The 21,263-nt window shown below is 45.1% G+C and overlaps 1 protein-coding gene across 1 annotated transcript in view; it reads left to right on the top strand.

Annotated features, from left to right (window-relative positions):
• Window positions 1-21,263, top strand: part of ARNT (aryl hydrocarbon receptor nuclear translocator) — a 127,481-nt gene that overhangs the window by 36,621 nt on the left and 69,597 nt on the right. The window contains exons 3-4 of the mRNA XM_040332902.1: window positions 3,255-3,299; window positions 5,877-5,921. Of these exons, the coding sequence (XP_040188836.1) occupies window positions 3,255-3,299; window positions 5,877-5,921 (90 nt within the window). The remainder of the gene's footprint in view (window positions 1-3,254; window positions 3,300-5,876; window positions 5,922-21,263) is intronic.

Here is a 21,263-nt window from a genome sequence, read left to right as displayed (position 1 = left end):
CGCTCCTACAGCGCTGCAAAGAAGCTGCTTGCAGGACTTTTTTGGACGCCCTGCCAGCGCAGCGCCCCAGTGTGAAAGCCCTCGGGCTTTCACACTGGAATTGCAGCTGAGGCTTTTTTCAGGTGCTTTACAGGCGCTAAAGCTAAAGCGTCTGAAAAACGCCTCCAGTTTGAAAGGGGTCTTAAAGAGCAACTGTCATCTCTGTCCTGCAGCGGCTCCTCCTCTGATGTCCTTTTTTTCCCCCCACAAATAGAGCTTTTTTTTGGTGGTATCTTTTGCGCAAATGTTATAGCGTCTACAAAATATGGGATATATTTATGGCATTTTTATTATTAATTTTAATTTTTTTTACTAGTAATGGCGGCGATCTGCGATTTTTATCGGGATTATTGATGACAATGTAATTTATACAGCGATCAGAGCTAAAAAGAGCCACTGATTACTGTATAAATGTCATTGGCAGGGAAGGGGTTAACACTAGGGGGCAATCAAGGGTTTAAATGTGTGTCCTAGGGAGGTGTTTCTAACGGTGGAGGGATAGGCATCAGATCTGTCTCCTGTCCCCTGACAGAACGGAGATCTGTCTGTTTGCATCGACAGATCTCTGTCCTGTCTCTCTCAGGAGCAATCGCGGGGCACGCAAGTTGGCTCTGTCGTCGTACCCCCTAGTGGTCTTAAAGTGCCCAATGTATAGCTATGGCGATTTGCCCAGAAGAGCCAACCTGCCGCTGTATAATGACGGCGGCCGGTCGGCTGGCGGTTAAATAAATTTGATTAAAAAAAAAAAAAAATATATATATATATATATATATATATATATATATATATATATATATATATATATATATATATATATATATATATATATATATATATATATATATATATATATATATATATATATATATATATATAATTTTTTTTTTTTTTTATTTTTTTTTTTAATCATTGATTTTAATCCACCCTGATTAGCAGGTGCTGCGGGGGAGGATGAGCGTGATTTTGATTGGTCACTGGTAAGGTTAGTATAAACAGGAAGGGTCGCTGTGCAGACTTTCTTTTTAATGGGCAATGAAAGTTAAAGGGATATTAAAGGTTCCTGTTTAAAAATAAAAATAACAAACATGTCATACTTACCTTGACTGTGCAGCTCGTTTTGCACAGAGTGGCCCCCCGATCCACGTCTTCTGGGTTCCCTCGGCGGCTGTCTCGGCTCCTCCCCGCATCAGCTAAACCCCTTTCATGGGAATCTCTCTCCCAAGGGGGTAAGCTTGCGGGCGCGCTCCCGTCATATAGTTGGCGGCTATGGCTGCCGGCTGTATCACATGGCGCACCGCGTCATTGCACGTGATTGACAGCAGCGCGAGCCAATTGTTGTAGAATTTTCCGCCAACAAACGTTGGATAGCATGCTTTAAAATTGTCCGACAACAAATGTGTGATGTCGGATTATCCGATCTGGTGTACACAAGTCCTTGGGATAAAAATCCAAAGTACAAACACGCATGCTCAAAAGCAATGCTAACCATAACACAACATTAGCAGAAGTTGCCCAAAGGGTGGCGCTAAAGAGCTGAAAAAGCATGTAGTTTCGTGTTTGTTGGCTGACAACTCTTTGCCGTTTTGTATGCAATACAAGTTCACAGGCCAACGACCTTTGGACAAAAGTCCTACGCTTTGTCTGATGGAAATCCGATCGTGCGTACCAGGCTTTATTCTTGAAAGGAGGGCTATAAGAACTGCATTTTCATAACACAAGCATTTTATCGCACCCCGTCCCCCTTCCCTCCTCATCAGATTTCAGATTTGTAGAGTAGAGATGTGGACACTTTGGGCCGGATTCAGATACATCAGCGCATATTTCTGCCGGAGTAGCGCATCTCATATGCGCTACGGCGACGTAACACAGAGAGGCAAGCACAGTATTCACAAAGCACTTGCTCCCAACGTTGCGCCGGCGTAAGGTAAATTCTTCGGCGTAAGCCGGCCTAATTCAAAGTAGGTGAAAGTGGGCGTGATCCATTTAAATGAACCGTGACTGCTGTTAGTCTATGTGATCTCTATTAGATTATGTATTCTATTTTTGTTTTTCTTTTTACCAATGTTTTCATGATATTCCAACTAGAAGTTTTAGACGTCAGGACCCTTGATATTGAAATTTCATTTGCTATTATGATTGTACAATGACTAGATACGCTTCTTGATTGTTAATATCATTTCATCTTTTCTAATAAAAACATTGGAACATAAATGAACCGTGACCACATGCAAATGATGGGCCGAGCGAACGGCCCATGTGCCGTCCCGTGGACGCTTCCCAATGCGCATGCTCAGAATCACGCCTAAGATACGTCGAATCACTGCCTACGACATGAACGTAACCTACGCCCAGCCCTATTCACATACTACTACGTAAACAACGTAAAATACGACGGCTGTTCCCTGGTCCATACCTTTAACATGACTTACACCTGCTTTATGAGGCTTAACTTTATACCGGACGTACGACGTACGTAAACCGCGTATATTTTTATTTTTTTTCTCAAAAAGAATGTTTATTGACACATCTGACAACAATCACAGATACATTGTATTATACAGAACTGTATCAGTCATTCCAGTAAACCGCGTATATTAATGCGCCGGGCACAAGTACGTTCGTGAATCGGCGTATCTCACTCATTTGCATATTCGAATTGTAAATCAATGGGAGCGCCCCTTGCGGCCAGCGTAAATATGCGCCCACGATACAGCGGCGTAGGAAACTTACTTCGGTCAGATGAAGCCTATTTACAGGCGTATCTTGCTTTCAAAGTCAGGCGCATAGATACGACGGTGCACATTGACACTTACGCGGCGTATCTCGAGATACGCCAGCGCAAGTGCTACGAGAATCCGGGCCATTGTTTTCATTGCCAGGCATGCTTGGGGAAAAAGTGAGATAGCGGTACATATGTAGGTTACAACCATAGGATTTAACTTTGTTAGGCCCATGGGCTCAGGACATCTATTTTTACCTTCCTCTCATCTGTGTGAATGAGGCCTCAGGGACGCTCTAGGGCTCGTTTTTTTTCCAGTAGCAATGACTGCTGGGATCTGTTGGGCCCCGCACATTGAGATTGCTGCAAACAGAAGCTTATGACAGTCGTATATTGTAGATCCCGGGAGGGTTTGATGATGCAGATGGTCTCATTGATTTGCTTATAGTTTTCCTTTTACCTATTTCTCATTGTGAATTTTAATTGTTCTCCGCAGGTTGGATTTTGATGATGACGACGATTCCAGCAATAAATTCCTCAGGTAGCTTTCTCTTTTTTTTTTTTATATCTAAAGTAATTGTGATTGCTTCCTATTTATTCGTTATCCGTCTTAAGACTTCCTTCCTGTATTGATAGGCCACAATTGCAGTTCTGTCACTAGCAAGAACTTGGCATATCCAAAAATCACCATGGAGGACCATGCAGGGGGGGGGTTAAAGGGTAACTCCACTTTTGTGGGGGAAAAAAAGTAGCAACTAAAAAAATGAATATAGCATATACAATTCCTGAACAAGTCATTTTGTAATTGAAATGTTATTAAAAATCCCAGTCGTTTGCAATCTGCAGCTCTGTAATTTTCTGTAAAATACAATCGAATATTGCTGCCTGGAGGCGTTCTGTACACAGATGGTGAACGGAATTTTTTTGTTGCAGGGGATGCCCAAAATTTGACCGTTATCTTAATGCAGACTTCTGGGAGAATTAGTGACCCAATCACACAAGCAGGGAGTGTCTCGTAAGGGGGGGTGTCTTTTAGGACACTCCCTGCTTGTGTGATTGGGTCACTGATTCTCCCAGAAGTCTGCACTAAGATACCGTTCAAATTTTGGGCACCCCCTGCAACAAAAATTTCATTTTTGGCACGATACTCCCAAAGGAAAAAAAAAACTAGTAGTGTGTACTAGGCTTAAAGTGCTTCTATCCGCGATGGCGCTCCTGCCTCCTCCACATACAATGCAGAGTAAAAGGGGTTGTAAACACTCCTGTTTTTTCACCTTAAAAGGGTTGTAAAGCTAAAAGGGTTTTCATCCTCAATGCATTCTATGCATTAAGGTGAAAAAACATCTGCGGATTAGCGGCCCCCCAGCCCCCCCCGTTTACTTACCTGACCCCTCGAAAGTCCCGCGTCGTAAACGCGCTTGCTTCTTGGCCAGGCTTCTCGGCTCATTCACTGGTTGATTGAAAGCAGCGCAGCCATTGGCTCGCGCTGCTGTCAATCACATCCAATTACTCGGCGCACCGCGGGGCCGAGGGATGCGGTGAGCGGCTATGGCCGCCGGCTGTATCACAGAAGTCCACCCGCAAGAACTCATCACCATGCGAGCTCGCTCGCATGAAGGTGATGAGTTCTTGCAAAGGGGGAGCCAAGACAGCCACCGAGGGACCCCAGAAGGCCAGGATTGGGGCCACTCTGTACAAAACGAGCTGCACAGTGGAGGTAAGTAGAACATGTTTGTTTACGTACCCTTTACATACCCTTTAATGCATAGGATGCATTAAGGTGAAAAAACTTCCAGCAGTCACCAGCCCCCCCATGCCCTAGACCAGGGGTCTTTAACCACTTCCATACCGGGCACTTACGCACCTTCCTGCCCAAGCCAATTTTCAGCTTTCAGCACTGTCGCACTTTGAATGACAATTGCGCGGTCGTGCTACACTGTACCCAAACAATTGTTTTATCATTTTGTTCCCACAAATAGAGCTTTCTTTTGGTGGTATTTGATCACCTCTGCGGTTTTTATTTTTTGCGCTATTAACAAAAATAGAGCGACAATTTAAAAAAAATATATTTTTTACTGTTTGCTATAATAAATATCACAATTTTTTTTAAAAAAACTTTTTTTTCCCTCAGTTTAGGCCGATACGTATTCTTCTACATATTTTTGGTAAAAAAAAACGCAATAATCGTATTTTGATTGGTTTGCGCAAAAGTTATAGTGTCTACAAAATAGGTGATAGATTTATGGCATTTTTATTTTATTATTTTTTTTACTAGTATTGGCGGCGATTTGCGATTTTTTTTTTTTACTGTCACCGTGACATTGCGGCGAACACATCGGACACTTTTGACACGTTTTTGGCGCCATTCACATTTATACAGCGATTAATGCGATAAATATGCACTAATTACTGTATAAATGTGACTGGCATTCAAGGGGTTAACACTAGGGGGTGAGGGAGGGGTTAATATGTATACCTGTATTGTGTTCTAACTGTGGGGGAAGGGGGGTGACTGGGGGAGGTGACCGATCTGTGTCCCTATGTACAAGAGACACAGATCGGTCTCCTCTGTCCCCTGACAGGACGTGGAGCTCTGTGTTTACACACACAGATCCACGTCCCTGCTCTGTCGTTACCGATCGCGGGTACCTGGCGGACATCGCGACCGCCAGGTACGCGCATCGGCATCTCGGGGACGCGCCGGGCGCGCGCGCGCTGCCGCCGGTGCGCTCGCGCGCCCCCCAGTGGCCGGAGGAATACAGGACGTCAAAAGACGCCCTGTTGAATATTCAGTCACAGTGAAGCCGTCATTTGACGATGGCCCGGTGCTCAAGTGGTTAAACTATGACACTCCAGTTGTTTAGGAACTACAATTCCAATCATGCCTAGTCATGTGTGTGAATGTCAGAGTTTTACAATGCCTCATGGGACGTGTAGTTCTGCAATAGTTGGAGGGCCATAGTTTGGAGATCCCTGCCCTACACATTACTAACAGTTACCCTTGCAGGACACAGGCCCTATGCAAGGTTTTGTTTTTTTTCTTCTATACCAAGGTTGGACTTGGAAGAAATGATCCAGATGACTGCTATGTCTGATTAATTTGTCTTGTGAATTCCAGGTGTGATGATGACCAGCTTCCGAATGACAAGGAGAGGTTTGCAAGGTAAGCTGTGTCTGTTTACAACCTTCTGCTGCAGATAGATATCATTTGTGTGACTTCCTGCCAGCATCAGATAGCTGAGTGTGGGTGAGTGTCTGCAGGAACCCTGCTGCTTCAATAATTGTCTTTTTAATTGAGTTTAGTTAATGCGTTTCCTCATCTACTTTTGTATCTAATGTGCTCTACATAAAACAGCTGCAGAGTACGACAGATACAAAGCATAAAGCAGGGCTGCCACAATATTTTAGAACACAGGAGGCAATTTTAATGGACACTTCAGTCTGTTTACCTTTTCTAGGTATACATTTTACGTATTCACAGCCTACCCCTTTCCTGGTTGCCCCTGCATCCCTTTAAAAGGTTCTGGGGGGCAGGAAAGGTCGGCCGATCACGTGACCACTGTAATTGTCTGTCACAGTAGACACATGATACATATACCTGGAAACTACAGTCCTGTCAGTCGTACATCGATAGTATGTAAACTCTTGGAGGGGATGATAAGGGACTATATTCAAGAATTTGCTGATGAAAATGGTATCATTACTAAACCTGCATGGGTTTACAAAAGGGTCGTTCCTGCCGGACCAATCTGTTAATACTCTACGAGGAAGTGAGCCCCGGCGGCCACGTCATTGGATTTGATTGACAGCAGCGGGAGCCAATGGCTGCGCTGCTATCAATCTATCCAATGAAGATCCGAGAAGCCGTGGGGAGAATGATGTGGGATCGTGCCCACGGAAGTTCGGGGCTTTACAACCCCTTTAACCTACAATATTAATTAAACCCCTTTAACCGCTTCCCGACCGCCGCATGTACATATACATCGGCAGAATGGCGTACCTGTACGTCCCTGCCTTTCCGCGGGTCGGGGGTCCGATCGGGACCCCCCCGCTACATGCGGCGGTCGGATTCCCACGGGGAGCGATCCGGGACGACGGTGCGGCTATTCGTTTATAGCCGCTCCGTCGCGATCGCTCCCCGGAGCTGAAGAACGGGGAGAGCCGTATGTAAACACGGCTTCCCTGTGCTTCACTGTGGCGGCTGCATCGATCGAGTGATCCCTTTTATAGGGAGATTTGATCAATGATGTCAGTCCTACAGCCACACCCCCCTACAGTTGTAAACACACACTCCTACAGCGCCCCCTGTGGTTAACTCCCAAACTGCAACTGTCATTTTCACAATAAACAATGCAATTTAAATGCATTTTTTGCTGTGAAAATGACAATTGTCCCAAAAATGTGTCAAAATTGTCCGAATTGTCCATAATGTCGCAGTCACGAAAAAAAACGCTGATCACCGCCATTAGTAGTAAAAAATAAATAAATAATAAAAATGCAATAAAACTATCCCCTATTTTGTAAACGCTATAAATTTTGCGCAAACCAACCGATAAACGATTATTGCGATTTTTTTTTTTTTTTTTTTTTTTTTTTTACCAAAAATAGGTAGAAGAATACGTATCGGCCTAAACTGAGGAAAAAAAATGTTTTATATATGTTTTTGGGGGATATTTATTAGAGCAAAAAGTAAAAAATATTTTTTTGCATTTTTTTCAAAATTGTCGCTCTATTTTTGTTTATAGGGCAAAAAATAAAAACCGCAGAGGTGATCAAATACCACCAAAAGAAAGCTCTATTTGTGGGGAAAAAAGGACGCCAATTTTGTTTGGGAGCCACGTCGCACGACTGCGCAATTGTCTGTTAAAGCGACGCAGGGCCGAATTGTAAAAACCCCTTGGGTCATTTAGCAGCATATTGGTCCGGTCCTTAAGTGGTTAATCTACAATCTATAGGCGTAGACCATAGGGTTTGGTTTGTGATAGACAACTGGTTACAGGGGCGTTTCCAAAGCATGGTGATAAATAACGTGTACTCAGACTGGTCTGGAGTGGTAAGTGGGGTACCCCAAGGTTTCTGTCTTGGGACCAATTCTATTTAATTTATTCATAAATGATATAGAGGTTGGTATAAATAGCTCAATCTCAGTTTTTGCAGACAACACAAAAATAAGCAGGCCGATAACTTCACTTTATGAATTTTACAGGAAGGACTGAGTAAAATAATGGAGTGGGCAACTACATGGCAAATGCGGCTTAACCACTTCAGCCCCAGAAGATTTGGCTGCCCAATGACCGGGCCATTTTGTTTGCCATTCGGCACTGTGTCACTTTAACTGACAATTGCGCGGTTGTGCGACGTTGTACCCAAACAAAATTGACGTCCTTTTTTTCCCACAAATAGAACTTTCTTTGGTGGTATTTGATCACCTCTGCGGTTTTTATTTTTTGCGCTATAAACAAACAAAAAAAAGCGACAGATAAACTGAAAGGTGGCATTTGCCCCATCTTGGATCCAAATACTCTGAATGTTTGTTTATATTTTAGTCCAAAAACCCTGGATGGAATCCACCAAATCTGCTATCACCTCCTTCCACCAATGAGACTTCCTGGCTTCTGTGGATATTAAAGCGGTTTATTTGCTTCATCATTCCAATGCTTTGTTGTAGGGCCACTACTAGGATGACCACATTTCCAAACTGCCATTCAGGGACACACCCCCTCTCTCACCTTCCCTAAAAAAAGATGAGAGGGGGCATTGATGGGAAATTTGGTGGTGGGATATTTGTCAGGTGAATGTGCCACTTGACACCAGATGCAGTGCCGCTTGCCACCCATAGCCTGCCATCAGATGCAGTGCTGCGGTCACTCCCTCTGCATGAGCCGCGTGGAGTGGCGTCACTATCTGGAGAGTGAAGATCACACCAGTCCCTGCTGCTTGCCGCTGGGTGCCGGGGAAGGAGGAGGTGCCGAGGTGGGTGGGGACAGCAGTTCTGCACTAGGCGCAAGCCTCGCTCCCGGTCTCACTGTCTGAGAGTAAATTGTCACTGGTTGCAAGATGCCAGGCAGCGATGGGCCTAGCAACTAGTTCTGGAAATGTAGTTATTAGTTAGTAGGAGGTGATTGTGTCCTCTATTTCATTCCGGGACATTGTATTGTCCCAGAATGAAGGTACCCGGGACAGACATGTCAATTGTGGGACAGTCCCGGGCAATCTGGGACACGTGGGCACACTAGCCACTACGCTTTCAGTTCCTTGCCTTCTGCCTGTCTAGCTCTAGTAATGGACCTTTTGCTTTCCTGTAACATTCCCATTGTGCGATACTTTGATGACTTCCTATTGAGGGAACAGTTGGCGAGGGCTCTATCGGACAACATTGTCTATAACTGTCCAGGCATTATAGAAGTTCAGATGGAACCTGAACCTTTAGAAATTCATTGCTGAAGTCAAATCATCACTTGAAATATCTGGGTCTGATCCTGGACATGTCTCAGACTAGTCTTCCTTCCAGAGTAACTTAAAGCGGGGGTTCACCCTTAGAGGGCACTTTTCCCCCTTAGATTCCTGCTCGTTTTTACTAGGGGAATCGGCTATTTATTTTAAAATATGTGCAGTACTTACCCGTTTACGAGATGCATCCTCTCCGTCGCTTCCGGGTATGGGCTTCGGGAATGGGCGTTCCTTCTTGATTGACAGGCTTCCGAGAGGCTTCCGATGGTCGCATCCATCGCGTCACGATTTTCCGAAAGAAGCCGAACGTCGGTGCGCAGGCGCAGTATAGAGCCGCACCGACGTTCGGCTTCTTTCGGCTACTAGTGACGTGATGGATGCGACCGTCGGAAGCCTCTTGGAAGACTGTCAATCAAGAAGGAACGCCCGCTCCCGAAGACCCATACCCGGAAGCGACGGAAGAAGATGCAGCTCGAAAACAGGTAAGTAATGCTCATATTTTAATACAAATAGCCGATTCCCCTAGACCGAACGAGCAGGAAGCTAAGGGGAGAAATTTTTTTTTTTTTACAAATGGGTGAACTCCCGCTTTAAGATTCTTCAGTCTCAGGTTCTAACTTCAGTCCAGAAACAGTCTGACCCTGCTTCTGCATGAGGGTCTTGAGACTGATGGTAGCCTCCCTTTTTGAAGCAATCCCCTTTGCCCCAATTTAATTTAATTTCTCTACAACGCAACATTTGCTGTGGAATAAGTAAAATCCTGACACTGAATATTCTGGTTTGTTTGTTGTCAAAGACCAGGCGATATCACTGGCTTGGTGGCTCAGGAATCGGGCTCTGGGGTAAAATTCTCTAATCGCACCTTTTGGAAGATGGGCAGAGCTGGCAAATGCAAAATCCTCAACTGCAGTGGGGACATGGACAGGAGGGGGGAGACAGAGAGCAGCAGGGTCAGCTAGGTTTTTTGCAGAATATAGAAAACTAATCTCATATAGGTAGATTCACGTAGGGGCGCCTAAAATTAGGACGGCCTAGCCTACTCTTTTTAGGCTACACCGCCGTAAATTATTTAGGTTAGTAGTGATTCTCAAACCACTTTTCGGCGGCGTAGCCTAAAACGAGCGGGCGTAAGCGCGCCTAATTCAAATGACTGGGAGGGGGGCGTGTAGTATTGAAATGAGGCTTGACCTCACGTTTTTTGACGTTTTTTACACTGCGCATGCGCCGGGCGACTACATTTCCCAGTGCGCATTGCGGCTAAGTAGGCCGTACGGGCCTATTGATTTCGACGCGTACGTAAACAACGTAAATCCCGATTCGCGGACGACTTGCGCAAACGACGTAAAAAATTCGAACCTCGCGGTGGGAACGGCGGCCATACTTAACATTGTTATTCCACCTCATAGGTGGAATAACTTTAAGCGGCCTATCGTGTACGGAAACAACGTAACTCGACGGTGTAGGCCCGGCGTACGCTCGTAAATCGTCGGGAATCGGCGTATCCCCTCATTTACATAATATAGGCCGGCTGCAATGGAAGCGCCATCTAGCGGCCAAAAGAAACCTTGCAACCTAAGATAGGACGGCTTGCGCCGTTCTATCTTAGATATGTTTAAATGTATCTCTGTTTGAGAATACACTTAAACATAGGCCGGCTTAGATTCAGAGTTAGGTCGGCTTATCTGTAGATAAGCCGGCCTAACTCTTTGTGAATCTACCTAATAGTGACTGAGTGAGTATGAACAGTGTATAATACACCATTTATTGGTTGTTTTTTAATGATGTGGGTTTAGTGACACTTTAAAGATTCCCTATATCCCTCAATGGACTCCAAGAAAAGGATTTTATGTTGTGCAAAAATCCTATTTTCTGTTATAATAAAGAGAACCATCTGTGGTGAAAAGGGTTCTTGTTTGTGAAGACGTTTCCCCACCATTCCTGTTGCCCTAGGCCCCTTTCACATGGACGGACAGTTCAGGTCCGCCTGTGAGTTTTTTAGGTGGACCTGAATGGACGCTCTATGCAGGTCTATGGAGCGGCGGATGTCAGCGGTGACATGTCCGCTGACTTTCAATCCGCTCTGATCTGCTAAATTCAGATGGACGGAACATCGGAAACCCTATTTTCCATCCATCTATCTCTACGGTCCGTCTTCATCCGATTCCCCCATAGAGGAGAGCGGCGCTCTGACAGGTTGGTCCCTGCACAGTGTGCAGAGATGGAGCTTTCATCTGCCTGCTCAGCGGAGATCAATGGAGCGATCCCTGCTGAGCAAAGCGGAGACCGTACAGCGTACACGGACATGCCCGTGTGAAAGAACCCTAATTAATATGTTTTTCCTTCTGTAGAGCACTTGCCCAGGTTTGAGGATATTTATCTTGTCCAGTTGTTGACTCCTCATCAGATTTAATGTTGCGTAATATCCTGTGCTTGGGTAATCCAGATGCCTTTTGAGCAGGCTGTTATTTTCCATTATGAAAAGCATTTGTTAATAACAGTATTCAATTGCAGCATCTGTGTCTGCTATAATGTCAAAAGCAAACAAAGACTGAGAAATTATCTCTTATTGGTATGCTGCAGGTCAAGGGTCTCCAAACTGCGGCCTGAGGGCCAGATGTGGCCCGTTTGCTAGGCTTTATCCGGCCCTTAGGGCACAATTTATCTCACTGATATGAGGCACTATTCCTCCCACTGACACCAACAATGGGGCACTATATCTTCCACTGATACCAATGATGGGATACTATTCCTCCTACTAATAGGGACAGTGCTCCTATTGACCACCAACCCTAAGGCCATATTTATGCTCACTCATGCCGGGCCGGTGAATTTTTTTTTCCCCGCTGGCCACAATCCGGCCCTCCTCAAGTCTGAAGGACAATAAACGGGCCCTTTGTTTAAATAGTTTGGAGACCCCCTGATGTACGTTATTGGCTTTTCAGCAACACAAAAAGGTTAGCCCACCAAAACTGGACATTGGCTGGGGGTTGATACCGATGGCTTAAAGTAGAACTAATAAGTCCTTTTTATAAATATCTTAAAACTGGACTTCTTCCACACACCTGAATACATAGGTGAGATACTTCTATATGATCCACTTTATGTGCTGAAAGATTTGTGAGTCTGTGCAGTCTTGTCTGGCGGGGGTGCCTGAATCTTAGCCAGGACGTGGCTGCTAGTACTGCCCTTCGATCTTCCAAAATACTGCTTTGAAGTGTAAAGTTGGAACCAGAAGGCGGGATCAGTTTGCTAGGCCTTTGATATTCACATCTGTATTGGGATAGGAGATCCTGGCATGGTGCTTAAAGCCTAAGTTTATTAAAAAAACAAACAAAAAAAATGTACCATATATACTCGAGTATGAGCCGACCCAAATACAAGCCAAGGCACCTAATTTTACCACAATAAACTGGGAAAACATATTGACTCGAGTATAAGCCTAGGGTGAGAAATGCAGCAGCTACTGTAAGTGGAAAAGAGGGTCAACAATGCCCATTTGCAGCCTCACTTTGTCCATCTGCATGCCTCAGCCTCACTGTGCCCATCTGCATGCTTCAGCCTCACTGTGCCCATTTCACTGCCTCACTGTGCCCATCTTCCTTTAAACTCATGCCGCACACCACTGATGGCCACAAGGTAAGAGTTAAATTGCTGCAACTAAATACCAACAACGCCTCATGTACCTGATCTCCTGATCTGTGCCCATCTGCAGCCTCATGTGCTGTGATATGCAGTCTAGTCGGAAGCCCCACCTCCTCTTTGTCCTTGTCCGTGACGGAACACTGACTCAGTTTCCCAGCAGTGAGTCAGTGTTCAGCCTATAACGGGCGAGGGTGAGGACTAGACTACACTGCATGGCCGCCGACTAGACTGCATATCGCAGCACCGGGAGATCATAAGGCTGCAGATGGGCACAGTGAGGCAGGAGAATCGAGTATAAGCCAAGGGGGGATTTTCAGCACAAAAAAATGTGCTGAAAAACTCAGCTTATACTTGAGTATATACGGTACTAATAATTAAACGTGTCCTTTGTGCTGCTAGCTCGTACGTTCTTTGAAATCTTCCTTCTCTGACCTCGCACCCCCACACCTTTGTAATCGTCTGGTGCAGCCGTGGTTAATAGAGTTCCGAGAGCTGTGACAGCCTCTCATCAAGAGCGCCCGACTATGCCTGCCCTTTCTGCTCACCTCCTCCATTCATGAAACCTTTAGTATAGCGAATATGAATGAAATGTGCTCTATGAATGAAGGCGATGGAGCTCTCAACTATCTGCCTGTCCTCCATTCATAGATTGTGTTTCATTCATAGAAGGTATAGTATGTCTTCTATAAATGGAGGAGGAGGGTGGAAAGGTTGTGCATAGTTTGGGTACACACACCAGAAGATTACGGTGGCTACACTAATGCCCTGTACACACGATCGGTTCGTCTGATGAAAACGGACCAACCGATCGTATGTGGGCACCATCAGTTTTTTTCCCCATCAGTGAAAAAAAATAGAACCGGTTTTAAAATTTTCGTATGGTTAAAAAAACCTATAGAAAAAAACCATCGTCTGTGGGGAAATCCATCAGTCAAAAATCCACGCATGCTCAGAATCAAGTCGACGCATGCTCAGAAGCATTGAACTTAATTTTTCTCTGCAGGTCGTTGTGTTTTACGTCACCGCGTTGGACACGATCGGATTTTTAACCGATGGTGTGTAGGCAACACTGATGAAAGTCAGCGTCATCGGATATCTGATGAAAAAATCCATCGGTTTGTTTTCATCAGACGAACCGATCGTGTGTACAGGGCATAACAGTTCATTGAATGAAAGGCACTCTATGAAAAAGGGAGGCAGACTATTTAATCATCTGCTCGTCCTCCATTCATAGATCTTGTTTCTTTTGGTATGGAAAGGACAGGTATAGTCGGGCACCTTTTGACGGGTGCCAGTTAGGCCCCGTACACACGGTCGGTTTGGTCCGCTGAGAATGAACCGAAGTTCATATTCATCGGACCAAACCGACCGTGTGTATAGCCCATCGGTCTGGTTTCCTTCGGTCCAAAATTTCTAAACCTGCTTCAAAACCGAACCGATGGACCGCTGCCCGATCGGACCAAACCGATGGTTAGTACAGAAAAGCATCGGTTCAAAACCCGCGCATGCTCAGAATCAAGTCGACGCATGCTTGGAAGCATTGAACTTCGTTTTTTTTTCAGCACGTCGTGTGTTTTACGTCACCGCGTTCTGACCCGATCGGATTTTGAACTGATGGTGTGTACACACATCAGACCATCAGGCCACTTCAGCGGTGAACCGATGAAAACGGTCCGTCGGACCATTCTCATCGGTTTTGTCCGACCGTGTGTACCGGGCCTTACAGTTTCCACAGTTCTGAGGCTGGGGTAGGGGGGATCAGAAGAGGAAGATTTCCAGGAATACAGAAGTCAGCAGCACAAGGAACGCATTGAAATAATAGTAAGTCATGTCCCTTTGTGCTGACTAAACTTAGGCTTTTTAAAGATTGCGCATATTTACCATGTTCGATCATAGAAGCCATTGGAAAAATCGTCAGTTTCGGGAATGTTTAATAAAATATAGATATCTGTACTACTAAAATACACATGTGAATCTGCGTTATCCTCTAGAACAGGGGTCTCCAAACTAGGGGCCAGTTCACTGTTCTTCAGACTTTTTTGGGGGTGGGGGCAAATTGTGGCCGGGGGGGTAGAAAATGTCCCAGGGCTGGCATCAGAGTAAACAATGCCTCAGGTGTGGTGTTCAGTTGCATAGTGCCTGTGAGCAGTAGGAGGTGGAGGCCCCATCATTGATGTCACTGGGAATAATATTGCCCCATCATTTCTAAAAGTGGGAGGAATAGTGCCCACATCGTGGGCGTCAATGCCTCAATGGCCAGATAAAGACTAAAAATAGGGCTGCAACTGCATCTCTCATGAGAAATGTCAGTACTAAGAAGTATTTTCGAACCACCAGTTGGCTTCAAACCTGCCTTGGAAGTTTAAATGTACAAGCTCAATTTTAAAGAGATTCTATCACCAGACCATTAATTTCAGCAAAAATCTGGGGGTATTTTTGAACGTCTTTAAGTGCAAGGAGTGAGGGATAGTGGTGTTTATAATGCATACATTTGCCTGTTTCCTGGCCATGGAATATCTAGTATTAAGTCACATTCACTTGGACTTATCTAATCCACTTCTTCAATTCTAATGAGTGTCTTGAAAATACCCCAGTATTTATATTCTTACGTGTAATACCGACACCTTGATTTAAATACCAAGGAAAAGTAGATTTTTATTGCCTGGATGAGGTGTGAAAATTGTGGAGCCACCCTGTTATAGTTTTATAATCCAAACCTTGGTGTCATAGGTGTTAATCCTTTGATTTACTTGGCTGCAGGTGTCAATTGTTAAATTGCCGGGGTGGAGATGTTAAAATGACATTATCCGTGAAAGACAAATGATGGTGAAGCCCCCACCCATGTTTGTTAATGGTTCCAATCTAAATTAGATGGACTCTTTCACCTTCTTGTGAACCAGTTGTCCTCAATTTCCAAATTGTGTGCTTTACGGTCCTTTGATGACAGCAAGGTACCCTTTTTCGGAAAGAGAGTACTGGTTTTCAAGAAATGGGCATCTACATCAAACTGAAGCAACCATCATTGGGGATTTTCTCTCTTCCACATATAATGCCGTCTTCATACCTCTACCTTGATATATTGACAATTCACCTCTTCAGCCATGTAAATCGAAGGAATAACATCTATGAGGCCTTCCTAACACCAAGGGTGGAATACTGTAGCTAGAAAAGTGTCACGTACCAGGCTGGAGGCTGAGGTGTTGAGAGGGCTCCCCTTGCGGCTGAGTGCAGTGTACCCCTGGAGTTGGAGACAGCAGAGGGTGCTATGCCCAGAGATGCACGGGTTGCCTGCTGGTGAAGCTGTCTGATTGTTCCAGAAGCAGACATGCAGGAGCAGAGAAGGTGGTCACAGCCAATGATTCCCTGGAGGTACTGGCAGATCTTAACAGGTGAAAAAGCAGAGACAACGTCAGAAGCCAGGCCGGGGGGGTCAAACACAGGAAGTCAATCTGGAACAGGCAAGAGCCAGGTCCGTAAAAAACAAGCCGGGTTCAGAACCAGGAGAGAAGCCAAAGCTGGTCAGGGTAAGCTGGGTCGGCAACAGGTAATCAAGCAGGAGCAAGAAACACAGGACACAGAGCTGCCGATAGTCCAGCGATTTATGAGAGCAATTGGAGTCCATATATAGGCCAGCAAAACACTGGAATTAGCACATTTTGCATACACGCGTTAGCCGTTGCGCGCAGGTTGCTAATGCGCATGCGCGGATTAACGTGGTCATATTGGATATTGCCAATTCTACCGTTTTTTCCATGACAAAAAGGGTGCTTCCAGTATATATACATCTCCCGTCGTCGTCTTGGAAAATAATATCTGCCTTTCCAATTGGATCAAGGTGATGGTGCTACTAAAGTGGATATATACTGGGGTATATTCCTGACACTCATTAGAACTGAAGACGTGGCATGGATAAGCTACTGAACGTCTTCAGCATTTACAGAACAAGGCAAGTGAATGTGACCTACTACTACTAGATATGCAAAAACTTGTCCTTCATCTGTAGATCAATGCACAGATTTGACAGCTCACCGTGGATCTTCAAGCTTTTATTGTAGGAAGATCACATCACAAAAAAACAAGTGCAGCGTTTCGGAGGACCCCTTCGGAAGGCATGTGATCGGATCCTTATCGCATACACATAAAGTGCAGCGCTCGTATATATAATCTCAAAAGTGGTGATATAAATTGTGTAACCAAAGTGTAAATAATTTGCAGTGTGATCAAAAATGAAGTTAAATAATGTCCACCAATGTGAAAAAAAGGAGGGAGAGTTGAATCAAAAAAGTCCTGATATAATGGACAATATCAGAGGGTGAGTATCACTAAGGCATCAACTGAAATATAGGAACTTGCAAAGAGAACCACCACCGACTGTGTGAAGGCTTACCAGAAACAATGAACTTAAGCCCTGTACACACGATCGGTTTGTCTGATGAAAACGGACTGATGGACCGTTTTCATGGGACAAACCAATCGTGTGTGGGCCCCACACATGTTTTAAAAATTTCCTTTGGATAAAAGATTGATAGAAAAAAAAACGATCGTCTGTGTGGAAGTCCATCAGTCAAAAATCCATGCATGCTCAGAATCAAGTTGACGCATGTTCGGAAGCATTGAACTTCATTTTTCTCAGCATGTCGTAGTGTTTTACATCACCGCGTTGGACACGGTCGGATTTTTGACTGATGGTGTGTAGGCAAGACTGAGGAAAGTCAGCTTCATCTGATATCCGACCGTGTGTACAGGGCTTAAAAGTGATTTTAAACCCACTTTTGCAAGTTACACCTACAGGTAAACCTAGATTAAAGGCTTACCTGTAGGTGTTAGCAATATCTCCTAAACCTGCACGAATGACAGGACCGCTATCTATGGCGCATGCGCCGTAGACAACGGCGCGCAGGCGCACTAACAATAGCCATGCTAAACACGGCAATGCTGTGTTTGTCGGCTCCTGCTCGCATGCACGGGAGTGACTTCATCGCCGCTCTTGCCAATCACAGCGCCGAAGCGGCGATTACAGGAAGATCGCTGGAGACATGGCGGCGGAGGGCAGGAAGGAGAACTTCGGGGGCTTCGTTCTCAGGTAAGTTGATCATAATGAGCTGACGAAGAGGTCCTGCGTGGCTCCAAAACGCTGCACTAGGTTTTTTGTGATGTGATCTTTCTGCAATAAAAAGTATGGGACGTCACTCGAAGATCCATGGTGTGCTGGCGACTATGTGCATTGATCTGTGATGTATCCAGCTGGTAATCGATACAGCACCCGCCACTGATGAGGCCTGTTCCAGGAAAGAGTGTGATGGGAATTCTGTATAGACAAGACTTTATCTGTAGATGGCATGTTCCATAGCACACAGGTTACATGACCTGAAGTCAACATATTGGGTTTCACATCAGACATCGGCTTTACTTTGATTATGGCAAGATCAGAGTCTTTATCCACCGTCATTGAAGAGTGCTGTTATGTGATGATGTGGTGCCAACCGGGCTGGAGACTACATGCCCCTTGATGTGACGCGACATCAACACCTCCCTACCGACTGCTTGTGGTTATTAAGTGGACCTAACTCAACAGATTAGGTGCTCTTTAGCTTGTATGGATTCTGTATTCTAATCTGGTAATGATCATGCAGTAAATATTAAAAGGAACATGTTCCTCTTTAAAGCGGTGGTTCACCCTAATAACATGTATATCTGACCAACTTCCTTTTATTCGTAACAAGTACAGTCCGCAATTTTTTTTTTATGCTTTACGTACCTTGTAATCCATCTTTTCAATCTACTTCTCCTCGCGGGAGTAGGCGTTTCTATGCCTAGGGGGATTGTCATCTGGGAGGTCGCCCAGATGACTGACGTCTGTTCCCCCCGGCGGATAAGGCCCCGCCCCCCGTATTGCGTAGGCGCGCACGAGTTACGGGGTTTCCGAAAGAAGCCGAACACGCAGAGCGTAGACACCGTATAGAGCCGACTCACATCTCTGCATGTTCGGCTTCTTTCGGAAACCCCGCAACTCGTGCGCGCCTACGCAATACGGGGGGCGGGGCCTTATCCGCCGGGGGGATCAGACGTCAGTCATCTGGGCGACCTCCCAGATGACAATCCCCCTAGGCATAGAAACGCCTACTCCCGCGGGGAGAGGTAGATTGAAAAGATGGATTACAAGGTACGTAAAGCATAAAAAAAATAATAATTGCAGACTGTACTTGTTACGAATATAAGGAAGTTGGTCAGATATACATGTTATTAGGGTGAACCTCCTCTTTTAACGAATTACCAGTACATTGAGGTAATCCAGCACAAGGTTGCAGATGTCCTCTCAGCTGAGCTGGTTGGTTTTGTTTCCAGGTCAGACGATGAGCAGAGTTCAGCGGATAAGGAAAGACTTGCAAGGTAGGAGCAGGAGCATTGCAAGCAGCGCTGGTTCATGCTTCCAGTTGCCTCGGCTTCCATCTTTCTTTCTGTCCTGCCCTATCACAGCCTGTATGTGAAAATGAGCAGCTTGATGCACTAAACCGCATGTATGGTGCGAATGAATATAACTTCTTACTGATAATATATTTTTTTAATCTCTCTGTAACAGTTTAGATTAATCCTACAGAGCTACAACGGGCATTTATCATCCAAAATCTACCTGCTGAAGGTGGCCACTTTGTGTGAGATAAGTTAACCACTTAAGACCCTGACCTTTAGGCAGGTAAAGGACCTGGCCAGTTTTTGCGATTCGGCACTGCGTCGCTTTAACTGACAATTGCGCGGTCGTGCAAAGTGGCTCCCAAACAAAATTGGCGTAATTTTTTTCCCACAAATAGCTTTCTTTTGGTGGTATTTGATCACCTCTGCGGTTTTTATTTTTTGCACTATAAACAAAAATAGAGCGACAATTTTGAAAAAAATGCAATATTTTTTACTTTTTGCTATAATAAATATCCCCCAAAAATATATAAAAAAACGTTTTTTTCCTCAGTTTAGGCCGCTACGTATTCTTCTTATTTTTGGTAAAAAAAAATCGCAATAAGCGTTTATCGATTGGTTTGCGCAAATAATATAGCGTTTACAAAATAGGGGATAGTTTTATTGCATTTTTATTATTAATTTTTTTTTTACTACTATTGGCGGCGATCAGCGATTTTTTTTTTCGTGACTGCGACATTATGGCGGACACATCGGACAATTTTGACACATTTTTGGGACCATTGTCCTTTTCACAGCAAAATATGCATTAAAAATGCATTGTTTACTGTGAAAATGACAATTGCAGTTTGAGAGTTAACCACTAGGGGGCGCTGAAGGGGTTAAGTGTGACCTCATCTGTCTTTATTAACTGTAGGGGGGCAGGGCTGGACGTATGACGTCATTGATCGTGTTTCCCTATATCAGGGAACACACGATCAATGACAGCGCCACAGTGAAGAACGGGGAAGCAGTATTTACACACAGCTCTCCCCGTTCTTCACCCCCTGGGGACCGATCGCGGGACTCCAGCGGCGATCGGGTCCGTGGGTCCCGCGGTTACGGAGCTTCGGACCGGGTGGCGGCTGGGCACAAGGGGACGTACAGGTACGTGCTTGTGCCCAGCCGTGCCATTCTGCCGACGTATATCTGCAGGAGGCGGTCCTTAAGTGGTTAAACATTGCCCATGCAGTTCCATGTCAAACACCTTACTGCTGAATTGGAGTAAAGTGAAATACTGAATACTTTTAGGTATGGGAGCGCACTTGCTTCCTTTTTATCCCACCATACAGCACTTTGTGTCTGTGTCAGACCCTTACCCGAGCACATAGCCCGGCCGGTCAGGAAAGGGGGTGGGGACATAAACAAGATAGATGAGAGAAATTCCTTTTACTGGTGCTGTAATTACCATGTCGGATGACTGTCAAAAGTCGGATGGTAAGGACAAGGATCCTACTTTGATCCGACCTCAATGATATTCAATGGGCTGAGGTAGGATCAAAGTTGGACTAAAGTAGTAGAGGGAGCATTTTCAAAGTCGGACCAACTTGTGTCGGACCAGTTAAGCCATCCTCGTACACCACTCGGGTGGCCGACATCTTTCCCGGGGGTTACTTCTGGGCATCGCGGCTCCGGCGCTGATTGGCCGGAGCTGCGCTGATGTCACTCCCACGCATGCGCTAGTCACGGCACAGGCTCCTTTAGGAACACCACGATCGATGTTGCTAAAGTGCGCCTACGCGATTGATGTTTTTTTTCTTGGGAGAGTCATGTGATCAGCACAGGGCCAATCAGCACTGTCCAGACAGGGAGTCAGAGGTCTTACAGCTTCATAGGACAATCGGGGGAGAATGACAACAAACTCCTACATGCTTTAATCAGACACTGATAGAAATCACAAGGCTGCTTTATACTGCTGATGAGAAAAGGTATTTAGCAGTTTATATTTACTAAAATTATTGTG

Source organism: Rana temporaria, chromosome 13, assembly GCF_905171775.1.
Source record: "Rana temporaria chromosome 13, aRanTem1.1, whole genome shotgun sequence".
Taxonomy (NCBI): Eukaryota; Metazoa; Chordata; class Amphibia; order Anura; family Ranidae; genus Rana; species Rana temporaria.
Note: the sequence above shows the minus strand (reverse complement) of the source record. Positions and strands in the feature narration are given on the sequence as shown.